At 42.5% G+C, this 19,802-nt stretch overlaps 1 protein-coding gene across 4 annotated transcripts in view; it reads right to left on the bottom strand.

Moving 5' to 3' along the window:
• Positions 1 to 15,512: 15,512 nt before the first annotated feature.
• The window catches only part of tgfbr3 (transforming growth factor, beta receptor III), a 58,489-nt gene continuing 54,199 nt past the window's right edge, over positions 15,513 to 19,802 (bottom strand). For all 4 annotated transcript variants that reach the window (XM_084693054.1, XM_084693053.1, XM_084693056.1 and 1 more), the window contains one exon: positions 15,513 to 19,076. In XM_084693054.1, the coding sequence (XP_084549180.1) occupies positions 18,958 to 19,076 (119 nt within the window). In that variant the 3' untranslated portion in view covers positions 15,513 to 18,957. The remainder of the gene's footprint in view (positions 19,077 to 19,802) is intronic.

Here is a 19,802-nt window from a genome sequence, read left to right on the forward strand (position 1 = left end):
TTTTCACCATGTTCATGGTGCCATTGAAATTGGGAACTACTATTATCAACAAGAAACAGCCAGTGGACATCAAACACATTATAAAATCCCTGCTAAATCAGTTTAATATTTATAGTATAAGCAAAATATATCTTATTGAATTATTAAATGTGTTCAATGTGGATCATTCATATTTAATGCTGATATATTGAGAAAATATAATAACATGCATATTTGTCCATGAATATTTAGCTATGCTGCTCGACAACCGTTAGAGTCGAGTTCCCAAATGTTTATATTTTTTCTCTCATCTACAGTGTTCGTGTCTTAGTAAAACTTATTATCATTACCCTGTGATGGAACTGAAGACAAAGCACTCCCAAAGAGTGTTATCTCTCTGTGTGAGATATAGGGATTGACATTAGGTCTCTGTTTTCGGAGCATGAAATAATTCTTTTAATGGCCTGCCAACCGCATGTTAAAAAGTTTGATTTTGGTCTGGAAAATGAGAGCACAAATCTCAAACGATTTATTATGCTGTTTGTTCCTCGCTCCACTAGTTATCATCTGCAATTTATTCCCTACCTTGGGGTACTGCAAGCCATTTTTCTCAATTTTCAGTGGCTCACTTTTTTCTTGATCCTGCTTGCTGCCGACTAAACTCCTGCCTCCAGCCATGGTGCTGGAACATCACAGAAAACTACATCATTATACTGAAGCCAGTTAACAACAGAGAGGCAGAGAACCAGTTTAAATCATGGGGCACAAGATAGAATACATAAGATTACTGAGATCACCGACTCACCGGAGGAAGTTTGCCTCCGAGGTTCTGCAGAGGCAGCATGCTGTGTTTCATCCAGTATCTCTCTCTGGGACTGAAGAAGTCACTAATGAAAGCAGTTTCAGGCTCCCACTTCAAGTCAAGGTCACTTTTTTCACTACCTGTCTGCAAGACTTGCGGTCCAAATGTGAATTTATTTGGCATTCCCGTTTGGTATCAACCTGTTTTCGTGTGTTTGATTATGCCTTGATACATTAGAAGGCCAAACAGTTCACAGAGCTCTGGTCAGTCAGCTATTAAAGATGTTCTGACATGTCCATAACAGAATGACCTGGGGTGTTTGTTTCACTGCGCAAAACTGTATGAAAAATTATCTTAGTTATGGGCCTCCTCATCATGTTCATTATTCATAGTTTCCCTGAGTGAAGATTTGTGGAGCTGAACTCCTAGTATCCATGGTTATGGCTGCACAAATTACTTTTAACAGGTACCTTGAATTGATCAAGTATGAATCTAGTTCCAGCTCATGTACGGAAACATGGAAAAATATTTGGAACTATCTTTTGGTAATGCCTTTGCCTTTTTCTGTCTGCAGTAGGTAAAACTTCCACTAGATGGCAGATGGTAGCTCCTCTTTGAAGTGCTCCATATGAAATTATACTTATTAGCCACCATTACATCAGTGCTCCAAAATTATATTTTAGTATGTAAAACGATTTTTAAATGCATATTATATGCCGTTTTAATCCTTAATATCGGTAAATATGCCATATTAGACGCTTGAATATTCTTGTGAGATTACCAGTTATTCCTTGCCTGTGTGCTTTTTGAGGGATTCTGCATTATCAAATATTAATTCTTCTAAACTTGCTCTTTTAAGAAGACTTCTTTGATGTGGATGTAATTTCTTACTGCCTAAGCAGAACTCAGACTGGTATCCGTTGGAAACGAGTCCAGGGGCCATAATTCATTGATGAGCCATGTGGAGCGCAGTTTTTCACGTACTTATGGTTTAATGCAGAAACCTTTCAGCAGCTGTTCTTGTAGATAGTATTAGTATGGCAGTGTCGAGTTCTGCTCATCTCCCTTGCACCTGTTCACTCCTGTTGCAACTGTCAGTTAATGGTGTCCTGAACTGTTTCTTTGCTGTCAAATAAGATACGGATTTGTGATTTTCAACAACGTTCTACAGAAGTGCGAATCTAGATACCGGAAAAACCATCCCCTCCTTATCCTCAGTTGTAGTATGCAGTGTCTAGATTGTTGTAAATGAACAATATATTAAAAAGAATGAGCGTAGAACAGAGTGTCAGTCTTGATTTCACTGGTATGGTGTGGTGGAAGAAAGATGGAGAGACAATTACAGCAAAAAAAAAGAAAAAAAAAAAAAAAAAGGTTATCTCACCAATTAAATATTTATCTTGAACAATGTTGCAATGTTGATCCCACGGAGTTTGGGAATTGATCTCTCTGTAAACAAGTTAAAGCAAGAAAGATTGAAGTAAATTGGAAAAAGGCGAAGCCATCACTGAGTGCTCATCTATCTCTTTCATCATCTCTTTGCTTGACTTGAGGGTCTGAATGCTGATAGTTAGACATGGGCAGACCATGAACATGTAACACTGACTGATTAGTTTTGTACACTTGAGACAGAGGCCGCGTTTGAGTCTGCTGTGATATTTGTATATTTTTTCACTAGATATCTGAGGAAGAGAAATAAACAGAATACTTTAAATATCACCAATGTGTTTGTTCTTTCCAAAAGAGAAAAATCTTGTGATTCCAGTTTTGGGAGGTTTCTATATTGGGGCTAGTGTTAGATGTAGAATGTACCCCCTCATTATTTCAATAAGCCAATTTTGCCTCCCGTGTAACGTCAGTAAAGAGAATAACGGATGACCCTGCGCTGTTTCCAAGTTAACGCAGTATTACAAAAGATTCTGGTGGATGCTGAACCAGTCATGCTTCAGTGGGACCCGCCAGACTTGTTTACTACACCAGAGGCAGATCTAGTGGGGGTTTTTGCCCATCAAAGTAAATTGAGTCCTTTGGTAGACTATGAAATCTTGGAGTAAGTAGTTACAACTTTTGATTCATGTTTTGTTCAAAGTTTTTTTCAGCTTAAATATCCTCACAAATTCTCAGCCGAAAGGATGACTGACTGACAGCCCTAACAAGGTTCTCTATCTTCTCCAAAGTTAAATTAGACTATTGCACCAACTGAATGTAGCTTTCAGTAGCTTTTGGAAGTCACAGGGGGTCACCATGGGGTATTGTCAGAGTGGGTTTTCTGCAGTCTCTGCTAGCTTATTTGACTTGATAATGACAGCGTACATTCTACAGTATCCTTGACTACATTTGTTAACTTGCACAGACTAGAATAACAACCCCCAAAAACTCATGTATGGAGTTATTCAACCCGTAGGCTTATAACATCAGTAATCAGTGGATCACTTTAATAAAATAAGAAACTTGACAAGGTACAATTTATTATTACCATTTGCATGTCAAAGATGTTTAACAATGTACTGTTGTTTCCGTACCGCACATCATAAAAATACATTGACCTCGTTTATAAGATATATCCTATGTGGAGGTCAGAGAACCATTGGTAGGATTTACTGTCAAACCCAACAGTTTCTGACAGTTCTGGTGACGCATAAACCAGGCCAAATTGTTTTTGTAGAAGTGTAGCAGAATACTTCGTATTCCTCTGGCTACAGGCCCTCGCGTCTCATCCAACAGTTTGGCATGGCCGGTGAAGACACTGGGCCAAGCAACTTCCTGTACAACCAGCTGCAGTAGTAAATGTGCTCACATACTCAGGACGGTACTGAGCCGCTATGGAATGCAGACTTTGGCTGATGGATGCAGTCTGCTCTCCCCCACCAACGCGTCTCCCCTCCACCGGTTGTGTAGTCTATGCTCGAGAAGTTCAGTTAAGTTCACATGCTGTGCACGGTACGTTGGATTTTTGTACGTTTTGCAGGTGTACCCGAGAGCACCGACAACAAAGGTTTTTTTCTGCAGAAATCTCAACCGATTCAACCTGTCGTTGTGTCTCCTTCTGTTGACATCCTCGAGTCCTCATTTTAAACACTGAAAACGACAGACCCCACCTGTTACAGGCTCCACCTGTAACTACAGGCCTCACCTGTACCCCACAATTCACTTTGAAGACGGCAAAGAATAACTTTTTCTGTTTCTGCTGGGGGACGCAGGCCAACAGAAATGAGTACTGAAAGGTATAAAGTATGTAGTCTGTAAGGTATAAAGTATGTAGTCTGTAAGGTATAAAGTATGTAGTCTGTAAGGTATAAAGTATGTTGTCCGTAAGGTATAAAGTATGTAGTGGGTAAGGTATAAAGTATGTAGTCTGTAAGGTATAAAGTATGTTGTCTGTAAGGTATAAAGTATGTAGTGGGTAAGGTATAAAGTATGTAGTCTGTAAGGTACAAAGTATGTAGTCTGTAAGGTATAAAGTACGTAGTCTGTAAGGTATAAAGTATGGCCCTGTGGATTTGAGAGTAAGGCCAAGAGGGATGTCACCTACAGGGCCCCACTATGAGAGCCTGTTCTCCACGTAACACCCTGTCCAGAGCCTGGCTTTGTTTACAACATCCCCCCTCCTTCAGAGACAGATGCAGAAAGAAGGAGAAATGGAGAGAGGGATATTTTAGTGACGTTTATGCAGACTAAACACACTGATGTCCAGCACCACACATTGTAAAAGTATAACAGAGTCCTGACACATTCCGTGTGATAGCGTTGATTCATTCGTACCGTAGGAGAGATTTTAATGCATTCAAGTGCTAGATGGATAGATAACCACCCCATCCAGTGTGCTACTGTATTATTCAATCATATAATTGATAAAATAATTGCAAAGATTATTTGGCACACTTGCTTTATTTCCTTCCTGTATGGGTAGTGGTTTGACAGTTTGTGCTGTGTTTCACCACCAGAGAGCGCTGCAGTTAGAGAAATCTTCACATGCGGCCTGGTCAAATAACAGAAGAACTGATATCTGGATACCTTGATTTGGGACACCATATACGGTTTGTTTGTGTTCTGTGCTTGTGATTAAGTTATGCAACACATCAAATTCTGAATCTGAATCAACACACTTTAATCATTGCGGATGCTTCGAAGTCCACTGTTTTTAGGAAACAATACTTCTGCCATTTCATGATTAAATATTTGCTCTCAGCAAATACAACAAGAGGACATTGAATAATATTCCTTGGGCATATTTGTGCTTCCATCCCAAAACACAACTCCTTCCCGTATTGATTATGCCTTAGAACCTCCCCCACCCAAACCTTCTCCAAACACCAAATATTACGAGCGGTGAGCTCAGCTTCAGGTTTGCGCAACCCGAACTTGGCCGAGTTCCAAAGCAAACCTTGGCTTTTTTTGCAGTGTGCGACCACAGATCCTGACGGTGCCAATGAACACATCTCAGGCGGTGGTGGAAAGTGCGACGTGCCATCCGAAATCACGGTTGCTGCTTCCTCGCGGAACAAGTTCAGGCTACTTGATCTCCTTATTGCGTCGTTCACTGGGGACGGCCAGCAAAGTGGTCTGTGAGTTACTGTCGCTGTTGCAGCGACGCACCTTCGCTGCATCACATCACGTGACCGAATGGCCTACTCACAACTGGTTTTCTATGGAGGGATGGCACCGGCTTGATAAAGCATGTCGGATCGACCGTCGTCGACCAAGTTCAGAATGCGGCAGTCACAGTGACCTGGGCTGACTGTCCTTCTCTGCTAAGGCTCTTCGGGCCCAGACGTCTGGACTCAAACCAGGCAGTTTAACAGTCCCTCATAAAGGCCCCTGAAGGACTCTGCGTCTCAGACGCAACGCAAGCGGGACCTGGAGCGCCCGCATGAGGATGAACGACCACCCCACCCCCACCTCCCACCCTCCCCGTCCTGAGACTCCCCCCCCCCCTGGGGCCTCGTCTCCACACGCTGCGCTCCGTCGCGTCCGCTAAGCCGTCTGGACACATCTGTCTGCAAGTTGTTCCTTTACTTTCCTTTTCTTTTTTCTTTCTTTTTTTATGAATGTCCTTTGCATTACTTTTGCGGTGGAGCATCTGCAGGTCTCTCTCTCTCTCTCGCCCTCCTCTCTCTTTTTATTTCTCCTACTGTAGTTTTTCTTCCTGTCTCTCTCTTTCTCTGCTCACTGGGCTTACGCCAGACGACCATCCCTCCCCGGATCCCTCCCCGGGTCACTGCTGGTTCAGCTGCACCGCCGGGAACAGCAGGTGGGCCCAGTAAAGCAGGTACACTGGAGCTGGACCAGGAGAGCCATGTAGCCAAGTTCAAGTTCAAGTCTTTTATTGTCAGACGCACAGAACAACACAGGGTCAGACTGGGTACGGAAATTCTTAGGACAAGACAATGCAAAGCAACCTGGCCTAACACAACATATAAGTACACAGAACATAGATTACATCTATGATAAGCTCAAATATAGTAAACCTCCTAATATACAAATAATATACAATATTCAATACAGTATACTAAACCTCTTAATACACATAATACACACAACAACCTATACTAACCTTGTAAACCTATACTAACCTAAGACAAGTGAAGTACAATAGTGCAATATTGCTGATAGTGCAACCCGTCGAAAAGGAACTCTTCTGATTTCCACAGGTCATAAGGGACATCAAAGGGGACCACAGAGCGAAAACAAATCCAAGTTTACACGCAATCCTTGGAGAACTAAGGGAAATTCGAAAGCGATTCAATTTCCAGCCGGACACTTTCCCAAGTCAAAGGAACATTAAGCAATTGACGGGATTGGATGAACCCTCTTTAAGATTACCTAAGATCATAGTGTTCACTTGGGGAGTGATCTGAGGCACTATTAAGCCATTTCCTGTGTGAGGGGAGTGAAAGTTGAGGAGTGAATGTTGGGACACAAGTGACTGTTAACGGTGCTCCCTCAGTGTTGCAGAAGACAGCTGTTCCCAGGGCTCAGAAGACTCAAACAACGATCCCAACTCTGTTAACGAAGAAGTTATGTTGAAAGTACTCACAGCTCAACGAAAAAAAAAACAGTGTTTCATCATACTCTATCAATGGTCTAATCTACAAGGAATGCACTGATAAAAATTATGAAAGGTTTGTGAATACAACAGATCTAAAGGTTAATTGGCAGCCAAATCCGGTTTAAAGGAAAGTTGGGGAAAAAGACCTTTCTGGGAACTAACAGTGTAATTGTCAGTTGTGGCAAATTTAATGGGCACAGTACTGTTTATACGATGGAGAGACGGCTTTGTGTGAAGGCTCTGCAGTTTTAATCAGCACAGAGTTTCAACGTTAATGACGGCCTGTGTAATTGCATTAGGCCCCATGAATGGGGGAGATTTGGTAGAGCCAAGCAGCCACACTGCCCACACTGATGTGTCAGCTGGTCCCTCCTCCACTCTGAGTTTATCATGAGAGAGAAATTCACTCTTTGAAAAACAACATGCAGACAGTAACAGCACAATGGCGTTAGTAAGCAAGCTAGCAAACTTGTTAAAAAGTCCAAATATTATAGTTTCACCTTGTTTTTCAGTTACGTAAAATTCATGTCATCTCTTATATGCTGTAAACACAAACTACAGAGCTATGCTATGAATACAAATATAATCCTTCTTTCTTTTAAGCCCTTGGAATGGGGAAAAACTGGCCAAAGCATTTTTTGTTGTTGCTTTAAGCTAACCACCTGTGAACCATGTAACTAAATATAACATCAAGCACGGGTACAAATTGCATCATTATCTAAACTTGTAATCTACAAAGTCCTTTTTTTTCTTTTTTTCTACAAAGTACAAAGAACAAAAGTACTTGGCCTGGTCTACAGAATTTGAAAGCTGCTGTTGCACCGCTCATTGCCACCCCCCCCCCCCACACCCCCCCCCAAAAAAATTGCTTTGACTATGAAGCCGTCATCTCTTTACAACACCTTAAAAGACTTTCAGCTTCAGGCGCAAATATTTTTCTTCTTCTCAAAACAAAGTTAGACTGACAGAGAAGACAGCCATCTGCAGTGTACTTACAAAACCTGACCAGTTCATAATCAAAAGAGATTTACAGCAGAAGTGAGCCTGACCATCTTCTGGTGCCAAACATGTATTATTCTACAAAGTTTCCATGGCTACGCCCTCCAGACAACCGTTGTCAGGGGAGAGGATGCTGAGGCCGGATTGAAGGACGCCTGCTGAATGTTTGATACTCTGCATGAAAGAAGCTTTGCTTAGCAACTGTGGGCAGCTGACCTTCAGAGCTGTGTGGCGGGGGTGAGCAGCAGTAATGGCGTGGACAGGTCCTGTTACAGGACTACCCCAAGTCCTCACTCTGAGAATGGAGCTGTAGAAGACCTCTCAACTCAAAGCACATCTCTGTCTTGACAGACCCAAGGAGGGAGGGGGAGAGAGAGAGAGAGAGAGAGAGAGAGAGAGAGAGAGAGAGAGAGAGAGAGAGAGAGAGAGAGAGAGAGAGAGAGAGAGAGAGAGAGAGAGAGAGAGAAGGGGGAGGGAGGATGAAGGAGAGGGAAAGAGCACGAGAGAGAGAAAAGAGAGAGTGAAAGAAAAAAAGAAAGAAAGAGAAAGAAATAAACTAAGAACATCTCTGGACAAGAGGCCCCTAGCAGCTGTTGTCTGTGTCATGCTTTAGACCCCAACAGTTTGATTAGCATTTGAAAATGTACATTATCCTCGGTTTTTATCTGCAGCCTGTAAAGATGAATCCACATGCAGGTCACATGTGACGTGAGGAGCAACAAACCAAATATAACAAAAAGCTAACTGACTGATTAGGATGCCATGTCATTTTGCTTGTGTTTTTGGTTTGGCTGTAAAGGTTTGATGTTGAAGAACAAGAGAGGGCCCTGTAATCAATCTCTTCTGTGCAGCACCAATAAGTAGTTTGGGACGTACTTGAAGTCATGCAAAATCTTGTTGTAATTAAACTCTTTGAAGCTCGAGCTAGATAAAAAGGTATTGTGGTAGTGTTTTAAAGAACACAGAGTGCAGAGGTTCTAGAGTGCATGAGGAGCAGGAAAATAATATCTCTCCTGGAGAAGGAAATGTACCAGGCCAACTTTAGATACCCAAACATATTATTATCATGATGCTAGTGGGAAGGGGAAATTATACTTGTGAAATCAGCTTAGTGAAAATAAACCGTGTGAAATTGTTACTATTTGGTTTTACTATTTGCTAGCCACTCGGGTGACACGTAGTGAGTGAGAACTTAACCAGAACGGCATTACAAACCTGTTGATGGAGGATGGAGAGAACAGCTGTGGAAGACATTAGTAGGCACCGTCTCCTCGTCTAGTAACACTCACTGCTGCCCAGAAAGACCAGGGCACTGAGCGACACAACCACTTCTGATTTATACCAACGCTGAGGTGTTAGCGCGCCAGTAAATTCCCCTTATTATTGGAAACGCGGCACAAACGAAATGCATCTGTTTAGGTTGATAGGCCGAACGACTTGTTGTAATACGACGACGAGCAACATCTGCAGGGGAGTTCCTCAAGGGCCGAAGAGGAATGGTCGGCATTTTCATGGGTTTCAATTCTTTAATCCTATTTATGTGACATTTCCATCACTTGGGAAGTTGTTCATTTTGTAGGGAAAAAATGGCAGGGTGGCTCTTAACCCTGTAAACAAGCCGTCATCATGATAGCCCATTTCATTTGTACAGGTTATAAGTTATCACAAGTTATCCAACTATCCCTGTAGAGGTTACACGTTAACATACATTGTCAGTAAAAATTACCGATTTTCTCCACAGCTGCGCTCCACCAGAGTATCCACCCTGAAAACGAGCAAAAAACCCTAGACAGAGACCATTAACCTAAACAAGAGAGTCCCTTTGAATAAATTGTTTGTGTCGTAAGTAACTCCTGAGTGTTGTAACAACGATGACCATGTAGGGTGAAAACCCTCCACTGGGTAGCAGACAGCGGCTGAAGCGACGGGCCCCAAGGAGGACAGTTTACACTGCGGCTATCAGGACAAAGAGGACAGTTTACACTGCGGCTATCAGGACAAAGAGGACAGTTTACACTGCGGCTATCAGGACAAAGAGGACAGTTTACACTGCGGCTATCAGGACAAAGAGGACAGTTTACACTGCGGCTATCAGGACAAAGAGGACAGTTTACACTGCGGCTATCAGGACAAAGAGGACAGTTTACACTGCGGCTATCAGGACAATACCACTTTTCTTTTTCTTCTTTTTCTCTTTTTTGTTATCTTCAGAGGATCTTTCTGCCGACACTTAGCATGTCTGCCCTCTCCGTTTTTGGCAGCTTCGAGAGCAATGGGAGCAGATGTCACAGCAGGAGTCCCATCCTATCTGGAGACACACAGAGCCTGTTATGTGTAACCTGCCCCCCCCCCCCATTGCATGGGGTGTTTATGTAATTCTAGCATGGCACATCTTTAGGACATTATTGATCTAATAGAACTGACCAGAGGGTCCAGCTCCCCTGTCGGACTGTGTAAACGAATGCAGATTCCGTCTCTTGACTCTCCAATAACAGAAAAGGGTTGTTTCAACATCCAGCTAATGATATTGCCATGGTGTGTTATTCATGACAAATCCCTGGCCAGTCCGAATGTGTGTATTCCAGACAGACAGACAGACAGACTGACTGACAGAGAAATAGACAGAGAGACCGAGAGAAGGAGAGGAGGAGTGGGAGAATGAGACAGTAACAGTTGCCAGGGCTGACCTACGCAAGGAACAGTCTGTTATTGAGATTGAGCGAGGAGATGAAGGGTCTTCAGGGAGGCTGTGCGGTAACGTGTCTGTGGAATTCAACCGTTCAGCCAACTGCAGCCCCTTAATCACGCATCCCATTTATGTTAATGCACCCAGACCACAAATACCATCTGCAAAAACACCTCCGCTAGGAATAAGCCAAATGTGTTTTTTGTTTTTTTCAATGTTTTTACATAAACCCAATAGTTATGTCAGAACAGCTCTGCTTCTCTAATGGTTTTTGAACTCGAGTAGCGATGTGCTACTGAGGACAGCGTATGTGACCTGTGTGATGACCTCCCGTCAGGCTTCACAAGCCTCTGGTGACACCCAATACCGCACGAGGACAGGGCAGACAGTAACAAGTCAATCAAAACAATTTGGGATGTGTTTTTGATAGGGCTACAGACCGCAGGATGTCTTGTTCAGAAGTGTGCGCGAACACGCCGAAACCGCTGCCTGACGCTGACGGGACGGTGTAAACCGCAGACCGCAGGGTTGACTGAAGACACACATGGCTGTCATTTGACAAGCCTGAGTTCCTATCGACAAAGACACCTTGTGTTCCCAATCTCATGACACACACAGCCACGAGGTGGGTGAAAAAAGAAGAAACAAATAGAAAAAAAACTGCTCCTTATGGCACATGCATGATAGCCTCAACGTGCAAACATTTCTCACATTTGTAGCTTTGAACTGTACACGGCCCCAAGTCCCTCAGGAGTCTATGCAAATACACAACTATCTGACCCGACACTCCCACCTCCAACCTCTCACTGCTCAAAGCGTGGGACAGAAGAGGGTTTGAATGCAGGGGTTTGAGGCCCTCGCTATGGGTGGTGTTGTGGTGTGTGTGTGTGTGGGGCGCTGGGGTGACAGGTAGGTCCACTTCTTCTAATATTTGAACATGATTATCCATGGAGAAAGAACCAGGAACAAGACCACCGTGACTCAAAGTGAAAGGCAAGTAAACAGCACGGCATACTCTGCAGCACACCAAAGTTCTAAAACCAGAGAGGACGTCATAAAAACATGAAATGAATACATATGGACCTTCGCTTTTTCTATCGTTTAAAATACTTTCCTCACCGCAAGTTTTGCCCTCCTCGAGATGTGATTTCCTGTCCAAGGGCCCGAGGACCCGCAGTGTGCTTGCACGTTTCCACCACCCCACATTTCTACCCTTCCCTAAACTCCAGGTCTGTTTCAGCCACCTTTCCAGAGGTGCCCGGGGCCTGCGGACATTATTTCAGCACTCAGAGCACACTCCGCACATCTGTTCCCTAGCTGACAGCTTTCAGTGATCAACTGGGGCTTCCCTTTCGACCAATCGGAGCGAAGGTGTGCATTGGATGTGATTATTGGTTGAGGGCACAGACATCTGGTTGTGTTTAGGGCCCTGCAAGTGGAGCCGGAGTTATTTCGCTTGGTTGCTGTGCAGCGTACTGCTCCAGAGGCCCTGGCAGGGACACTTTTGGAGAGCCAGGGCCCAGAGTGGAATAACAAATGTTAATAAAGTCTGGCTTTGCTGTCTCAGAACATCTGCAGCGTGTCTCTGGCAGGCTCTGGCAGTCGGGCGGCTGTGTTTACAGCCCCATGCCATCCTCCAGGAATACGTTTATTATTCAGCCGAGCGCCGCGCACAGAATTAGATTCAACTGTTTTGATGAGGACAGGTACTTGAAAACAGAAGAATGGGTTTCAAATGTCAGCTAATCGCTTTGTATTTATCATAGCGAAGCACAGTCATTTAAACCGTTTTTTAATTTTGTATTATTATTATGTAAGCGTTTTATGAAAATCAGGACTGCCTATAATTGTAGTTATTATTGTTTTAAACTTATTTAACAACAGTGGTGTAGTGGTAAAATTAGAGGTGGGTAAACTATGAATTTTATTATATATTTATTTACAGGGTCGTCAAGTTTGGAGTGAGATTCTTGGAGACCCCCCCCCCTCTCTCCTTTTTGCATGGTTAAGCATAGTGACAAGGATACAGTAGCATGATTATACAAATAGATCATCAAAATCATTTCAAGTGGCCACAGTCTCCAGACCAGCTGCCCCTCATTACAGCAGCCCTCAGTTTGGATGTCATCTGTTTAAAAGATGCATGTTTGCTTTGGTCCGAAGCCAAATGATCATGACAAAGTTCTGATCAAAGAAAATAAACAGCAGTGTCCCAACTCTGCCTGCCAGATTGTCTATAATCTCCTCGTGTCTCACATTTTGCACATAAGAAAACAAAGCACTCCTTCAAAAGTTTGTTGACTGCATTTCCATAGTGCTTGCCGCGTGAATGGAAGCAGTAATTTCTCTGAGGGAAAATATGTTTGTGGAATAGTACTCTGTGCTGCTAAGACTGGCCCCAGCCTACAGTGATGGATTATGGGTAACGTTGGCACGGCACATCCATGGCCCAACTCTACCATTGCCACATTCATCTTGGCGCCTGCAATCCTCCATTTGATAAGCACATTTATAAACAACTTCTTGAGATAAGACTAGCTGTCCAAATAAAGAATCATACTGGTTGGCGACAAGAAGGAATGAATACAGTTTTTTGGAATTTGATGTTGCTCTGAAAACAGTTTCTGTGTTGTTGCTGTGTGTGTCTATGTGTGTGTGTATATGTGTGTGGGGTGGGGGGGGCTAGAGTTTGGTAAGAGTGTGGTTGCGATTGAGCCTTTACTCTATTACGAACACTGTGATTTTGGGCCTATAGACTTTTTTTATTTGGATACACTCCAGCCTTTCCAGCAATAAAAGTCAAGCCCTCCAACCTCTCAAGAAAATATACACACGGCACCAATGTGCCACAATCAAAACAAAGTTTGCAATTCAGCAAAATGAATCTACTTTATGGATACTGGCAGAAATCTCAAATGTGCTAATCTTTTTTTTTGTGTGTGGACCAAGGAGCCAGCTGTGCTGTGAAGCTAAACTTAGATCCTCCACCCAGCCAGTTGGGGCAGCAGTTTCAGTGTGGCCCCTTGATGACTCCAAGCTGTCCTGTACAGTAGTCATCTTCAGATAATCCACATCAGACAGCACAATTGTCCTTCCGTTTGTGCGTAGAAAACGCCAGAGAATCTGCTTCCCAACGTCAACAGCAACAGGGGCGAGGGGGACACAAGCTGTTGTTGTTGTCCTCAACATCTTGCTTCTAACACCCAAAGAGGTGATCCTCAAAAAGACTCAACCTAGCATCCCCTTTTTCGCTGATTCGCTTGAATCATCTCCAATTCCCCTTGCTTCACACAACCGCAGTCTAACTTAACGAGGAATTGCAGTTTAATATCATTTGGTTATATTCAGTTATGTGCCTAGGGCCCACAACCAACCCTGGAGGTTAATCCTGTGGGACAACCGCAGAGCTATCCAAATGGTCTGTTGCACAACCGTGCTGATATCAAGGGGCTTTCTCAACACACCCCGTTTGATGTTTGTGCAGCACCGCCTCTAGAGAGCCAAACGTCACATGACATGTCACGTGTCACAGACATGACCCTGCTGTTCCGACAGCGCGGTCCAACAGGTCCTGCAGATCGCATGCGCTCGGGGACTGGCTGTAAAACTGGACGAGGCTCTCTGTCCGTAGGTGTTGAAGACCATTCTTCTTGTCCATCTCCCCTTTTGTGAATGTTGCGAGCAAATGCCGAAACACGTCTCACTTGACCTACTTAGAATAATGATTTTTATGATACAAAGGGTTGGGCCCGAATGTAACAGACCACCCACCCCAGTGTCGGTGTTACGTGCCCAGTGAACACCAGAATCCATTCTTTATCCTGTTGTCCTTCTGCATTCATTTCCCTCTCAATTGTACACGCTCTCAAGCTCCCACCCATGGCCCTTATAAGTCTTGTCCTTTAAATAAAACACAGTCCAGTTGTTTGCCAAGTGAACCCAAGGTACTTTGTGATCTGTTATCTTCTGTCTGCTGATGTCACACAATTAGAAGCCAATGCAATGTTTGACTGAATGCATTAGGTTTTGATTTTCAGATAACAAAAAAGCCAATGTGTCTTCAACTGGACTAGAACAAGTGTTGGATTGATTATAATCAAAACATCATCGCACCTCCTGGCAGGGAATCTGAGGAGGGATGTGAAGAACAGGATTATAAACAAATCCTGCAAATGAGTCATCAATTGGACGCCCGTCCCAGAATGAGAGATACCTTCTGGTCAGGTTCATGGGGTCGTTTACAGATCACTCTATACAAAGAAAGAACCTTGATGCTGACAGGAACACAAACAAGCAGAGTGACATCATAAGAGGTCGACAGGGGCCCCTGTGCCTCACTGATCATTTGGGTTGGGGAGGTGTGGAATAGGTCAACATGTCGTAATGAGAACTCAAGTCTTACTCACCCAAGGCCTCTATCAGACCCTGTATGATATCACACTGAAGTCTTACCGGCCTCCTAGGAGTTCCAATCAAAGGGGAGGATTGGCCATTCTAGCCTGAGGGGAGCATGGGTCCTGTGTGTTTGTGTGTGTGTTCAGCAGACAGTGTGTGTGTGTGTGTGTGTGTGTACATACAGAATGTGTCTGTCTGTGTGTCTGTGTGGGAGTGTGCGTGTGTGTTGAAGTATCAGGGTGCACACGACTGCACTCGGCGTCTCCCTCACATCTCCTCCCCAGAACACCACATGGTCTGCATCATGTCATGATCTCACCCCAGGGAGGGCTTGAGACCTAATCGTACCTGTTCCAAACCCAGCACATCATTACCACAACGGACTGTTCTTTAACAAAGCTTCCAGGTCTAGAGATTCCTCTACGATATTATTTAACGTGTAGCTTAGCACTTTAACATTCAAAACAGAACAATACATAATTATTTTATAACTGTTGGCCAAATCCCTTATGTTATAGCAACAACATCACTGCTATAAAATAATACAAGCAAACAACAAACAATAGGAAAATGATGGTAAGCAGTAGATCAAGAGACTGATGTGAATGTTGAGCTATAACAATTTATTGAGCATAAAAGTATACAAATATCATGCATCGTATTTACAGCAAATCTTTTAGAAAAAGTGAACAAAATTGGCAAAACCGACTGGTTGAAGTGTACTGAGATAAGGTCAATTACATTTTTGGTTGTTTCATGATTGCTCAATCTAGATACAAAGGTAGCATAAAAAAGCATAGACACGTAGCTTTAGAGCCTAATCAACTCTCCACAAGACTCCACCTCTCTCCACCACTCTCTTTTTCAACAGAACTCATACATACTGTACACACAAACACACATTCACATTTGTATACTATCCACACAAACATACAGAACACAAACATACAAAACACACACGTTTACAGACAACAGTGAGGTAGACAAACGTTCAGAAAATAAACCAAAGAAATACAATCTATTTTTAAGGGTCTTGTTGAGGAGGTCTACAGTATGGATTTCTGATCCCAATAAAGCTGTTTTCTCCAACTTGTCCTCAACTGCTGAGAGTCTAGTGTGTGAAGTGAGGCTTGTCTTTGAGTGTTTGAAGGCGGATCACTATTACAAACACTCAAATGGAGCCTCACAGAGGGAAAGTTATGGATGAACGTGAAATAACCTATAAGCGAAACCACTAACCCATAGGAATGCAGAAAAAAAAATATATATAATTGAATCCACAAATGACCACTGATGAGCGGTAACTTTCACTCCCACGTAAAAGGCATTTTAAACAATCCCTTAGAAAACATGTACTGTAACAACCACAAGTAATATGCTAAATGAGACCAGGAAGAAGGAATACAATTTTGCTTGTAATCACTTTGAAATGGTTTTTGCTTAATCAGTATCACACTGAAGTAACACCATCATATATGCAAATTTCTTATTGGAAACTATCATGTTATCGTTACATATTAAAGATATATTACTTTCAATTTAATTTCATTTAATATAATCTTCTAATTTAGGGTCATTGTTGGGCTTGGGAGATGTCAGAATCAAAACTTTACATATAAAGGTTATTGTTCATATTTATTTCTAGACAAAAGGTTATATTTACATTTATGAAAAATACAAAGTAGCGCATAAAGAATTCACAGTACAGGGAGACTAAAGTTTGACTCTTGGTAAATATATTCAAAATATAATTTTATAGACAAATTCTATATTTATACTCTGTTTTTCACTTTTTGAGACATGTATAGTATACATGTTTACATAAAACAAACACAATAATATAAAAGCTTTGAGATTACATACATTCTGTTTCGCAGCCAGTATTTACACAAGTTTCTGAATAAAGTTTGTCTATTGTACTGGATTTAATTTTCATTTGAAATACCTATTGCTTGAATTCATTAAAACCAGTCCCTTTCTTCCTTTCATAAAACAAACTTTAAAATTCAAGGATATCTAAACATTTAGATTTAACATATAAATTGATACCTACAGTACCCAAACATGTACATTTAAACCTTTTTGAACACGCTCATGTAAAGCTATCCATATAAGTCTAAACACGTGGGTGACTGTTACGCATATGTTACGGCACAACAAGGAACATTCATTAATTTGACGATGGGATGAACATCATGTTTAGACCACACACAACTACTCACTTTCAACGTAAAACCCGAAAGTTAGGTTCACTCAAATGGTTTGTTGAAATTGCCTGAAATTTGAAAGCCTCTAATTAAATTCAACAGATCATTTGCGTAAACTTAACTTTTAAGATTTTACAATGTAGGCTACTTGTCTCACTCGACACTTTCAATTTCTTCTTAAAACAAGGACATCAAAATATGTTTCAAGCTATGAGAAAGGGAATGTAGTAGAGACATGTACTGTACACTTGTAAGATCATAAGTTTTCCAATCGATCCCGCTTTAAAATATACTTTAGAGCTGACAACTGCCTCTACTGCCCCAGTACTGAAGGAACAAAGAGGTTCCACCACCAAACCAAACCAGCATTCTAACCATTTATCAAAAACTCAAAATGGTGGCTCAAAGGTATTGATACTTTATTTACATCAGCTGAAAGTGTGCTAGTGGTTCAGGACCCAAATGAGAAACTAGTTTTTTTTTGCAGGACTTGTAATGCCCTCAATCATAACACGGTAGTTCGCCACCAGTTATTTGTGGTTCAGTATTGTTGCTTTACAGAAACCCTACTGTGGATTCACATTGAAAATTTGGATTGTGATTTTGCGACTACTGGCAAATGGCTGTAGAATAAAACATTTTAAAAATGAATAAAAAAAACATTGCATGAAAAGCACAAAGAAAAAACTTGATTTTAAACCCTTTCTGTGTTTTTGTTTTGTTTTTACAATATTTACAAAATATACATACCATTGCAATGGCTGTTTTGAATCATATGGAATGATATAAAGGGACGTCATAATGTCCCTGTGAATCAAAGTACTGTACAATAACACCTGCTAAACTTGAAGTTTAGACATACTTTAGAACTGGCATCACTATCACTATAACCAAATAGATCTACTAAACATGCACCTGCTGGTGTTAAAAAAACATCCTTAAGACTGACAGATGTCGCTATTTTATGCTATTAATACAGTATGACTTTCTTATATATTATAATATGACTAACTATCTTTCTTACAGGATCATCCTCCTCCTCCTCATCATCATCATTAGAGTTCACATTTTCTTCTTCTACATTCTAGAGCATCTATCTATACATTCAACATCTGTGCTGCGTTTTGCGGTCTCTTCACATAGCGAGTGATTTTCCAAACATCTCTCCCTCCATAACAAATAGCTGGAGCTTCTCTCCGCCACTCTCTGATAGAGTGGTCGACTGAATCCTCACCTAGTTCTACGTGAACAGCATGAGATAAGCTGGCCGTACTCACGACAGTCTAAAACTGGATAATACTGACTTAGTCTGTGCAAAGAACCTCATCGCTATGGAGGCTTCTGGTTTCACACTTGCTCTTATTTACAGCCTACACTTTACCATTTAAGGTAAGAACAAAAGGATCTATTGTGGTTGAAAGTTTAAAAAAGCAGCATTTGGACAGGAGACAAATGGATGGAATTTAACAAATGTGAATCACTTTTAAGGGTTAGTTTAGCACTACATCTGATGTATGATTGCCTTTCTGGGCGGTTCTGCTCACAGACCAGTCACACCAGTACAGTAGTCATGTAACGATACTCTAAACGTCTCTTTTGCAATGGCGAAAAGGGCATGTCAGGGGTGATTACTATATTCTTTTGGTATGTCGAGAAAAACGTGTTGTAATTTTCTTCTTTAAATCCTCCTCCTTCTGTGCTCAACACAAAGCATCCCAGAATAATCCCTTTCATCCAGGGAAACCAAAGTCAACAAACCAGTCCCCATGACCCGTGTGGCCCTTCCTGTGCCCCCGGTGGGGGCGGGAGAGGGGGGGGCGTCCCGCTGGGTCGCCCTGGGTTACGCCGTGCTGCTGCTGGAACAGGGGGTGCTTTGTGTGCTCCCGATGCTGTGGGCTGCACTGCTGTTCTCTGAGACGGGAAGGGGCTTCTGGACCTGCTGCCTCCCAGCTGCCTCACCTGAAGGAGAGAGGGGAGAGAGGGGGGGTAAGAGGGGAAGGAGGGGGGAGGAGAGAGGGGGAGAGAGGGGAGAAAGGGTAGAGAGGGGGAGAGAGGGGAGAGGGGGAGAGAGGGGAGAGAGGAGGGAGAGAGGGGAGAGGGGGAGAGAAGGGGAAGGAGGGGAGAGGGGGAGAGAGAGGGGGAGCGGGGAGAGAGGGGGACAGAGGGGGCAGAATGAGAAGATTGGTGATTGTAATGATATTTAGAAATGTTCCCAATTTCAAGACGAGCTGTGTTATAATTTTTGTATTCTCAAATATGAAAGACAGATATAAACCCAAACCAAAGGGCATGGGTGAAAGGTCTAAAGTTGGTCTGAGTCTCCACTGCTGTCTAGCTGGTCCATGTGGTTGCCATTTTACTGACATGGTTTTCTAAGTGAATGTAACATTTCCTGGCAGATGACAAAAAGAGTCACTTTTCCGATCACTTCTCACAAACAACATTCTGGAGTGGAAAGAACTGACAATTCCTAATCCAGTTCTCCTCTGTTATCTGGAAGTGATTAGCGTGGCTTTAGCAGATATAGTAGAGCTTGCATCAGCCAGACCTTCTGCTTGGGTCTCAACCACGGACTTGTTTATTGTTCTATGTTGAAATGAGCATTCCAGTTTGTGGATTCCTGGTCGGTGAAGCTGAGACCAAGTTAGGGGGCAAATAAAAATGCTTCCATTTGTTTGGAAAGTT

The sequence above is a fragment of the Hypomesus nipponensis genome, chromosome 26 (assembly GCF_054491055.1).
Source record: "Hypomesus nipponensis isolate SF chromosome 26, ASM5449105v1, whole genome shotgun sequence".
Lineage (NCBI taxonomy): Eukaryota > Metazoa > Chordata > Actinopteri > Osmeriformes > Osmeridae > Hypomesus > Hypomesus nipponensis.